The sequence below is a fragment of the Podarcis raffonei genome, chromosome 18 (genome assembly GCF_027172205.1).
Source record: "Podarcis raffonei isolate rPodRaf1 chromosome 18, rPodRaf1.pri, whole genome shotgun sequence".
NCBI classification, from domain to species: domain Eukaryota; kingdom Metazoa; phylum Chordata; class Lepidosauria; order Squamata; family Lacertidae; genus Podarcis; species Podarcis raffonei.
In genome coordinates this window covers 12,580,278-12,591,614 of record NC_070619.1, presented here as the reverse complement: position 1 = coordinate 12,591,614, position 11,337 = coordinate 12,580,278, and the positions used below count along the sequence as shown (strand labels likewise).

General features: G+C 48.5%; 1 protein-coding gene across 1 annotated transcript; it reads right to left on the bottom strand.

Moving 5' to 3' along the window:
• Positions 1-1,717: 1,717 nt before the first annotated feature.
• Positions 1,718-10,358, bottom strand: LOC128405875 (uncharacterized). Its single transcript, XM_053372890.1, has 6 exons — positions 10,140-10,358; positions 8,282-8,430; positions 5,445-5,571; positions 4,701-4,885; positions 3,426-3,571; positions 1,718-1,876 (listed from the first exon to the last, which is right to left on the bottom strand). The coding sequence occupies exons 1-6, from the start codon at positions 10,145-10,147 to the stop codon at positions 1,718-1,720; spliced, it is 774 nt and encodes a 257-aa protein (XP_053228865.1). The 5' UTR covers positions 10,148-10,358.
• Between the last annotated feature and the right edge of the window lie 979 nt (positions 10,359-11,337).

The following is an 11,337-nucleotide window of genomic DNA, read 5'->3' as shown; positions in this document are numbered from 1 at the left end:
GCCGGTTTGGTAAAATTTGTTGGTGTTGGTGTTTATTTGTAACTTTGCATTTGCAAAACCAATAAAAACGGTTTTGTAAAAAAAACGAAGACACATAAAACGAAGAAACATCCTCGAGTCCAAATTGCCCGCCGGAGAAATCTTACCTGCGATGATTTCCCTGTTTTTGTGCTCCCTGTGAATTTTGCAGTTCCCCTAAAAGCGAGACAGACGAGGTTTAGGAAAGGTGTGGTCTCCGCTGCCCCCCCAGTCCGTCCCCTCCAACATTTCTCCGAAGAAAATACGGACATCCTATTCTCCCCATCAGGAAGTTTCTCCTGAATTTCAAGGTGATGGATTTTCCACCAAAACCAGAACTCTTTTTCTGCTTTGGGACTTACGGATAGACAGTTAGAAAAGGACGGTGGAAGTTTGCTGCGAATTAAAACATTTGCAGGAGTAGAATAAATTGAGTACAGTTTGGTTCCCAAATGCCCAAAACCTGGAAGTGAGTGTTCTGGTTTTCGAACGTTTTTCAGAAGCCGAACGTCCAATGCGGTTGTTGGCTATTATTTCTGGGGCACTTGCACCAATCAGAAGCTGTGCCTCGGTTTCCAAACATTTCAACGGACTTCCAGATCGTAAAATTTGGTGCTTTTGTTATTGCTATTTATTTTGCGTTTTGGAGGCTTTTTCAGTTAACTTGTTTTTGTGACTGTGCAATTGTGCGACTGCGGAAACGGATAAAAGCCCCCCATCCAAACAGTGACTTCCGAGTAGACAGTGTCAGGCTCCTTTCACAACCAAGGAATGGACATTCCTTGCTGTTTCCTAAGAAATGGCTGGCAAGGAAAGAATTTAAACCGGATTGGTGACCTTTTCCTTCGAAATTATAGGAAGGGCTAAGGCCCATGAATAATAATAATAGTTTAAAGGTCCCAGGCCCTAAAGAAGCCAGATTATCCTCCAGCAGGGCTTTTTCAGTGATGGCTCCGACCTGGTGGGCCTGTAAGACAGAGCTATTCCGCCTGGCCTTCAATTTGAATTAGCCCAATCCTCTATTCCTTTTTCCCTTTCTTATTCTATGAAGAAACCCTTCTGGGACCCCACATGTAACTCTTCCCTGAATTTTTGAATTTTATTGACACTGGTGCTGCATTTATGTTGTATTTTATGCTGTTTTTAAGTCGCATTTTAATCAATGTTTTATATTTGCTGTCAGCCGCCCTGAGCCCGGTTTTTAAACTGGGAAGGGCGGTGTATAAATAAAATATTATTATTATTATTATTATTATTATTATTATTATTATTATTATTATTATGCCAGCATCACCAATTCCTTATTTTCAGGACTCTGTGGCTTCTATCCCTGAGCTGTGGCCCCCGAGTCACAGGACAGGACGAGCGCCACCCTAAATATGCACCAAGACCGGGGCACCCCCAGATCTGAGTTTCCTGCATGGCAGCGGGTTGGGCTGGATGACCCCCTGGTGTCCCCGTCTCTACGATTCTATTATCCCCATCATATGCAGGAAGCTTACGTAAGACTTATGTGGGCGTCTGCGTTTAAATTCCCACTAGGAACCCTCTTGATCCTGTTAGATTTGACGCCGTAATCCCAGCTCTGCGGAAGCCCCGGCTGCCATCGGACGCTTGCAAGTCCGGGTTATTTATTTCTCAACCTGCCCCCCCCCGTTTATTTTGCAACAGCTGCAGAACAGCTGGCTGGGGGGTTGCGTCACCCTTTGCGCCCTGTGCCCTTTACATAACAGGGAGATTTCAAGCAGCTGTTTGGGGGCGGCATTAGCGAGGTTGCCAACTCCAGATTCCTCAGAGCTCCGGAATGGCAGAATTGTTGGACGAGGAGGGGCACCCCCAGGTCATCCATCCCAACCCGCTGCAGGGCAGGAATCTTTCACCCAACAAGGGGCACAAACCCACAACCAGAGAGCAGGGCCGGATTGAAGTTTGATGTGGCCCTCGGCTCCTCAAGGTAACGGGGCCCTTTCTATGTCCAGCTGTCCTTTGTCAACAGCAAATTGTCGCTGATTTTTGTGTTGAATAGATGCTATATCAGGCATAGGCAAACTCAGCCCTCCAGATGTTTTGGGACTACAGTTCCCATTATCCCTGACCACTGGTTCTGTTAGCTAGGGATGATGGGAGTTGTGGTCCCAAAACATCTGGAGAGCCAAATTTGGGGGTTCCTGTGCTAGATGGTCATTGATGGACCGAATAGGTATCTCAAGCCATTTGCGCACGTTGCCCTGCAATCAATCCATGCAGAACGTCGGCACCCTATATATAGAAAGGAGCAAAGCAGGGGTATTTGAGGGAGCAGGCGGGGCCATGACTCACATCAGAGGAGCCGACACAACACAAAACACTGTTGCTGGATGTAGGTTTTATTTCATTTGTTTTTTATCTTACATTTTGGAAATGTCATCCAGGTTTTTTCCCCTTTAATTTTTGGGGGCCCCCAAGAGAGTGGGGCCCTAAGCTAGAGCTTGCTTAGCTTATACGTAAATCCAGCACTGGGAGCCTCCTGCTCTGCTGACTGAGAGAGGCCCTTCCATCCTTACCTTGGGCAATATTGTTTTGGGGGACAGGAGGTGGGCAGGTGTGACGGACTCCCTGGTCCTGAATGGGGAAACTGTGCCCCCGAAGGACCAGGTGCGCAGCCTGGGGGTCATTCTGGACTCACAGCTGTCCATGGAGGTACAGGTCAGTTCTCTGTCCAGGGCAGCTCCATCTGGGACGCAGGATGAGACCCTCCCTGCCCGCAGACTGTCTGGCCAGAGTGGTGCATGCTCTGGTTATCTCCCGCTTGGACTACTGCCATGCGCTCTACGTGGGGCTACCTTTGAAGGTGACCTGGAAACTGCAGCTAATCCAGAATGTGGCAGCCAGACTGGGGACTGGGAGTGGAGACCACATAACACCGGTCCTGAAAGACCTACATTGGCTCCCAGGACGTTTCCGAACACAATTCAAAGGGTTGGTGCTGACCTTGAAAGCCCCAAATGGCCCAGTATCCCTGAAGGAGCGTCTCCACCCCCATCGTCCACTCCGGACACTGAGGTCCAGCTCCGAGGGTCTTCTGGCAGTTCCCTCCCTGCGAGAAGTGAAGTTACAGGGAACCAGGCAGAGGGCCTTCTCGGTGGTGGCACCCGCCCTGTGGAACACCCTCCCACCAGATGTCAAGGAAATAAACAACTATCTGACTTTTAGAAGACTTCTGAATGCAGCTCTGTTTAGGAAAGCTTTTAATGTTTGATGCTTTATTGTGTTTTTAAGGTTCTGTTGCGAGCCACCCAGAGTGGCTGTGGAAATCCAGCCAAATGGGCGGGGTATAAATAATTATCATAAGATTATTATTCTTCTATCCTGGAACCCAAATTTAAAGACACCCTCTCCTTGCCTTCTGGTCTCGATGGCCAACTTACTGCGGTCCAGTTGGCGTGCACTGCTGTCCGCATCCTGACTTGATTCTCCCGGGAGGAAGCGCAGCAGTTGTGGGTTTCGTTCCACGTCAGGGTCATGTGGCCTCTTGACCTTGAAAATTTGATTTTTGTGGGTGCTTCGAGCCTGACTGCAATGAGATGGTGGAGGCTGAGAGCAAAAGCTCCTAGAATCACAGAATTGCTGAAAGGGACCACTAAAGTCATCTAGTCCAACCCTCTGCCATGCCCAAATCTCAACCCGTGGTCGCCCACCCAAATTCCGGCGGTCGAAGTCGCGGGTTCAAGTCGTGCGCTCCGGAGGAGCTGCAGAAAACAAGCTCGCTCCCTCTCCTGTGAGATACCGTATTTTTTGCTCTATAAGACGCACTTCCCCCTCCTAAAAAGTAAGGGGAACTGTGTGTGCGTCTTATGGAGCGAATGCAGGCTGCGCAGCTATCCCAGAAGCCAGAACAGCAAGAGGGATTGCTGCTTTCGCTGCGCAGAGATCCCTCTTGCTGTTCTGGCTTCTGAGATTCAGAATATTTTTTTTGTTTTCCTCCTCCAAAAACTAGGAGTGTCTTGTGGTCTGGTGCGTCTTATAGAGCGAAAAATACGGTATTTGGCTCTCATATCCATAGCTGTCAACTTACAGATTTGAAAATAAGGGACCAGCAGCCTCGAAAATAAGGGATCAGCAGCCAAAATAAGGGATTTTCCAAGGGGCACAGGTACGTTCAACTTCTGAGCCCCTCCCAGCCAAAGGCAGAAAGCCCAGCCAGCAGCCAAACGAAGCCTCAAGCGGTGGTTCCCACAGCGCAGCAACCCGGCAAAGGGGACGCAGCAAGGGAAACCATCGTCACCTCTCCGCTGGGAAGCGCTGAGCAAAGGCGAGTCCCCAGGCAACGCGGCTGATTTGATCGGCACAAGGCATGCAAGCGCCACCCCCCAGTCGTTCTTAGACTCCTTATTGGGTGAGCAATGCAGCCAAGCAACACAGTTGGAGCCTCCCTCCTCCCTGGCCGGCAGGGAGGGAGGGAGGGAGAGGAGCTGCTTCCTTTGAAACCCGGGACATTTAAGGGTCATCATCAATAAGGGACAGCAGCGGGACACGGCGCTGGGATAAGGAACTTTCCCGCCAAATAAGGGACGGTTGACAACTATGCTCATATCTCCTCTTTTCCATGCTGTATATCCCCAGCTCATAGAAACATAGGGATGTCGATTGGGAAGGGACCCCCAAAGTCATCTATCCCACCCCACTTGCTGTTTCCAGCCTACCGGCTTGGTTGATCACCAGGGTGAGGTTGTTCGACCGCAGAGGAGGAAGGCCTTCGCCAACCCAGCTCTCCACCCAGACAGTGACCTTCACCTCCATGTAGACGTGCTCCCGTTTCAGAAACAGGGAGGTGGCGTTCCCGGTCTCGAAAGTGGCGTGCCTTTCGCCAGGCGGGTGGTCAGGGTACCTGCGGGGAAGGAGGGCGGATCTTTGATCAGCCAGCAAACAGGAAAGGGAAAAGAGTGCGTGTCGGCAGCCTGAGAAAGGCAGAAATCCAACCGGTGAAGCTATAGTTCCTAATCAGGGTGGATAAAAATCAATGAATTTTTTAAAAGTAATTTTTGTTAAATTTAATTTGGATTTTTACATTTGAAATCCAATTTTTAAAATTTAAATCGATTTTTAAAATTCAAATCGATTTTTAAAATAAAATGCTTTCGGAGGGAAAATCTTTCTAAAGATTTTCTGTTTAAGTTACATTATAGTCCAAAGGCTATTCATCAGAAAATAAGGATTTGTTTTAAGTTTTTCATGAGTGCTAAAACTCAGGTTTTTTTAAAAAATTGTTTAACCACATCAGCTAACAAACATGGATACATATGCTATAACCTTATTGTTTTAGTTAAATAAATTGTTGCAATTGTTATTAAGGAAATGATTATTTTCCCCCTCCCAATAAAGTGCTCCAATCCTCCGCTGTCCAAATTCCCCCTGGATTTCTTGCCCCTTGTGGCCCCTTTGCTCACCAAAGATGGAGGATGTAGACGGCCCCCATGTGGCCCCCGGCCTCCCAGCTGCACTTGGGGCGACACTCTTCTGTCCCGCAGCAGCAGGCCTTGAAGCACTTCAGATTTCGGGGGGCTCCATCGTCACCTGGGCAGCGCAAAAGAGAACCACATTTCTCCCCTGAAAATAGGGACATCCTATTCCATCCCCTCCGACATTTCTCCCCTGAAAATAGGGACATCCTATTCCATCCCCTCCGACATTTCTCCCCTGAAAATAGGGACATCCTATTCCATCCCCTCCGACATTTCTCCCCTGAAAATAGGGACATCCTATTCCATCCCCTCCTACATTTCTCCCCTGAAAATAGGGACATCCTATTCCATCCCCTCCGACATTTCTCCCCTGAAAATAGGGACATCCTATTCCATCCCCTCCGACATTTCTCCCCTGAAAATAGGGACGCCCTATTCCATCCCCTCCAACGTTTCTCCCCTGAAAATAGGGATGTTCTATTCCATCCCCTCCAACGTTTCTCCCGTGAAAATAGGGACGCCCTATTCCATTCCCTCCAACGTTTCTCCCCTGAAAATAGGGACGTCCTCTTCCATCCCCTCCAACGTTTCTCCCCTGAAAATAGGGACATCCTATTCCATCCCCTCCGACATTTCTCCCCTGAAAATAGGGACGCCCTATTCCATCCCCTCCAACGTTTCCCCCCTGAAAATAGGGATGTTCTATTCCATCCCCTCCAACGTTTCTCCCCTGAAAATAGGGACGTCCTATTCCATCCCCTCCAACGTTTCTCCCCTGAAAATAGGGACGCCCTATTCCATTCCCTCCAACGTTTCTCCCCTGAAAATAGGGACGTCCTCTTCCATCCCCTCCAACGTTTCTCCCCTGAAAATAGGGACGCCCTATTCCATCCCCTCCAACGTTTCTCCCCTGAAAATAGAGACGTCCTCTTCCATCCCCTCCAACGTTTCTCCTGTGAAAATAGGGATGTCCTAAGGAAAAGTGGGAAATTGCAGGATCACATCAGAAACTGGGACGGCTTCTGTAAATCCAGAACTGGAAAATCGGGATATTGGGAGGGTTTGCGATTGAGCAAGGCGAATCTTCTTCCTCTTCTTCACTAAATTTATATACTGCCCCCTATACCTGGGGGTCCCAGGGCGTTTCACAGAACAAAACCAAGATATAGAAACCACAAAATACCTAATGAAAATAAAGACAACAACCCAACAGGCCCCTCCACAAAAACCACATTTTAAAAAGACAGAGGATATCAACCTTGCTCCCGCCCCGAGATAATCCTGTGTGGTTCACGGGAGAGTTTGTGCGGCGCAGAACCTGCCGCCTCCCTGTTTCTGTGCGCAATTTCCTTTGCGCTGACTTCAGGGGGGAATGCACCACTTCCTCAATTCTCTGTTGTTCTCCTGACCTATTTACTTGCAAAAATGTGCACAGCCGAGGTGCAAAATGGAATTTATTGTGTAGGGAAAAAATTCTGTTCGTAACATGCATTATTGTTTTGTTATACTGTTGGTTGACCATATTCTAATCAATAAAGCATTAAATGCTGATGGAAAGAAATAAGAAGTTTTGAACTGTCTCCCAGGGCAGCCCCACAAATAATGCGTTGCAGTAGTCTAACTTGGAGGTTTCCAGAGCATAAATTACAGAACTTAGGCTCTCCCGATAACGACCACCAGATGAAGCAGATGGAAGGGAATTTATATTTGGGTTTTTTTTATGGTTTATCTGCCCAGTTCAAGATTTTTGCAAACTGCTTGGTGGCTGCATCGCCTTTTCTTAAACAACCGGCCGGCATTTAAATTCTTGCTCGGTAAATAAAAAGCAGAATGGGTTGCAAGAATGGTCTTGGTCTTGGCAGATTTTTACGAGCGGAATCGTGGGCGTGTCTACAGGCGAAATGAGTAATTTGAGATGTTTTTATGGGAAGTGATTCATAAATATAATTACAACAACGAAATTAATGACTAAGGGTAGCCTTTTCTTTCAAAGGCCATATTTCCCTTTGATTCTCGACTGTGCAGCCTGCTGTTGTAGGTTGTTGAGTTTGCGTGACCCCTATGTATTGTTCTTGTTTAGTCCTTTAGTCGTGTCCGACTCTTCATGACCCCCTGGACCAGAGAACGCCAGGCCCTCCTGTCCTCCACTGCCTCCCTCATGCTGGCAGCTTCGAGAACACTGTCCCACCATCTCCTGTGAAAATAGGGCCATCCTCTTCCATCCCCTCCAACGTTTCTCCCCTGAAAATAGGGACATCCTATTCCATCCCCTCCAATGTTTCTCCCCTGAAAAGAGGGCCGTCCTATTCCATCCCCTCCAACGTTTCTCCCCTGAAAACAGGGCCGTCCTATTCCATCCCCTCCAACGTTTCTCCCCTGAAAATGGGGACGTCCTATTCCATCCCCTCCAACGCTTCTCCCCTGAAAATAGGGACGTCCTATTCCATCCCCTCCAACGTTTCTCCCCTGAAAATAGGGCCGTCCTATTCCATCCCCTCCAACGTTTCTCCCCTGAAAAGAGGGACGTCCTATTCCATCCCCTCCAACGTTTCTCCTGTGAAAATAGGGACATCCTATTCCATCCCCTCCAACGTTTCTCCCCTGAAAAGAGGGACGTCCTATTCCATCCCCTCCAACGTTTCCAGAGGTCCAGAGAGATGAAATCTCGCAGTTGCGTTCGACACAACCCTGATTTCTGTCTCTCCGGCAAATAAGCCACAGATTTACCGGTCGATCCCAATCTCCGCTCTTGCCATTGCTGATTTAGAAACTGCGGCAGGAAGCACCTTATCATGTCTTCCTGGGCAGAGATGATAACTTACCGCCTGACCCCCACGCCACGGCCAACCACAGGGCCACGGCCACCAGCCACGGGTGCCTGGGGGGCCCCCTTCCTCTCCAAAGGGCCCTCGGGTGTGGCATCTCTCCGGGGGGCCCGACACAGATGCAGGGCTCTGATCGGCAGCCGCTCCTGCAAGGGGAACCCAAAGTCACTTTAGGGATGAATACGCCCTGCTTTTTTGAGTCCCCCCTCCTCTGTTTTACTTTCCTTTCCAGATCTCACCCCTCTCTCTTTCCCCCCGGGCACCCAGATTGCGCCGACGCTGCAAAACCGGTGCAGAAATGTGCTCTTCCCGCAAGGCCCGGCCCAGGTGCTTCTGGGAAACCCGCAAGCGAGGCAAGGGAAAATAAAAACGAAAAATGAAAGAAAGCTCTGCGGTGTGGTTTTCGTTTGAGGAGGCGGCACAGATAATTTTAGAGCTCAAGGGGAGAGGGGAACCTGGCTTTAAAAATATATATATACCATAGTTTTCTGTGTATAAGACTAGGTGTTTGTATTCAACTATCATGTCAAAATAGAGTACATCACAAAGTAGAGACATCCCCTTGCCAACAAAGGTCCGTATAATAAAAGCTATAGTAGTGATAGTATGGAAGTGAGAGCTGGACCATCAAGAAGGCTGATCGCCGAAGAATGGATGCTTTTGAATTCTGGTGCTGGAGGAGACTCTTGAGAGCCCCATGGACTGCAAGAAGATCAAACCTCTCCATTCTGAAGGAAATCAGCCCTGAGTGCTCACTGGAAGGACAGATCGTGAAGCTGAGGCTCCAAGACTTTGGCCACCTCAGGAGAAGAGAAGACTCCCTGGAAAAGACCCTGATGTTGGGAAAGATGGAGGGCACAAGGAGAAGGGGATGACAGAGGACGAGATGGTGGGACAGTGTTCTGGAAGCTACCAGCATGAGTTTGACCAAACTGCGGGAGGCAGTGGAAGACAGGAGGGCCTGGCGTGCTCTGGTCCAGGGGGTCACGAAGAGGCGGACACGACTAAACGACTCAACAACAACATCATGTCAAAAATTGGGGGTTAGGAGAGCAGGCTTTTGCAACATTTGTGAGTGGCGTTGTCGGTGTGGCATGTGAGCGATTTCAGGGGGCAATCCTGCCCAAATAAAGCTCGACATTTCTGGGGGATTTCCTCCCCGTTTTCTTAATTTTGAGTCCCCAGAAATAGGGGCCGTCTTATACACCAGGTGTGTGTTATACACGGAAAAATACGGTATATATCAACTTACTCATTTGGTTTTCCAGATTAAAATTTTGCAGTATTTACCACCAGCTAAATTGGCCAAAATGTACAAGACAAGAAGCAGAGAGTGTTAGAAATGTAAAGAAAGGGAAGGTTTATTCTACCACATGTGGTGGACTTACAAAGATGTAAAGGTTTTCTGGGAAATGGTATACATAATGAGCTAAAGAAAATGTTTAAAAATACTTTCGTGAAAAAACCAGAAGCCTTTTTATAGTGGGTGGAGAGATACCGGTTTGGGTGTCAGATACCTGGCCATATTCCCCCTGGCCCTGATTTTAAAAATAAAATTATAGTAATAACAGAAGATCAACTCTGGCTGATTCCTCCAGCCCAGGTGTGGATAGACTGGATAGACTAGGCTTGAAGCTTGAGGCTTGAATGAGCCACTAGGGCTTACAGCCACTTATACCAAGTATTTATTTGTAAAAAAGGGAAAAGGCAGCGTATTTCCACAAAAGCAAAGGGATCGTGTACCTTTTTTGTGGGGGGGGGGAGGGTACCTGGGTGGCTGTTTTCCCCCGGCGCTCCTCTCCTCTCGAGAAAGCCGAAGAACAGAACGCAGGAAAGGAATCGACTCAACTCCTACCTTCTCATTCGAAGCAAAAGAGAGACTTCCTGCGAGCCGGACGCCCAAACTCTCACCGAGCAAAAACCACATCCCTCTTTGAAATGTTATCTGCGTCGCATCCAGGCCTCAGCTTCTTCCGGCGGCTCCTCCTGTCTCCCTGAGACAGTGCCGTGCAGTGGTTAGAGCGCAGGACGAGGATCTGGGAGAGCAGGGTTCGAATCGCCCGCCATCATCATCATCATCATCATCATAATTTATTGAATTTCTTCTTCTTTGGCAATCCTTCGTAGCCGAGTAAGATTGTCTCCCATAAACACGGTTTGAACAATGAGTCCGTAAGTGACTGTGGAGGCCAATTCTGGATCCCCACGTCCTTCCACAGTGGGGACGTTGGTTTCCAGGCGGGAGTTGATCCTGGTGAGGGTTTGCCAAGCATGCCTTCCTCTTAGCACATTTCTCCCTCGCGCCCTGAGTTCGAGTGTCTTCAAAGCCCAGGACACCTTTGGGAAAGGCTGTTCTCCAACTGGAGCGCTTGCAGGCAAATGTTTCCCAGTTGTCGGTGTTTATACTACATTTTAAAAGATTTGCCTTGAGAGAGTCTTTAAACCAGGGGTCAGCAATTTTTTTCAGCAGGGGGCCAGTCCACTGTCCCTCAAACCTTGTGGGGGGCCGGACTATATTTTGGAAAAAAAATAATGAACGAATTCCTATGCCCCACAAATAACCCAGAGATGCATTTGAAATAAAAGGGCACATTCTACTCATGTAAAAACATGCTGATTCCCGGACCGTCCGTGGGCCGGATTGAGAAGGCGATTGGGCCGGATCCGGCCCCCAGGCCTTAGTTTGCCTACCCCTGCTTTAAAGCAGGCAAGTCCGTTTTGGGGGCCTAATCCGGCCCACTGGCCGATTTAATCCGGCCCCCGTGGCAGTCTATGTATACATCCTGGGGTAAAATCCTAAAGAAAGTTCAATAACTTCGGTCGGCCCTCACGCATGTTCACTTCATCAAATCTTTGAAAAAAGTTTGGGCACCCCTGCTTGAAACCAACATTACTGTACATTTGTGGAACATGGACCACTCATAAAGGCCATCTCCAACTCCTCAAAAGATTCCATCAACGGGGTCTCTGAAAGTTTTTATACATCACCTGGGAAGACAGGCGAACTAATGCCAGTGTACTGGAAGAAGCAAAGATCACCAGTGTCGAAGCAA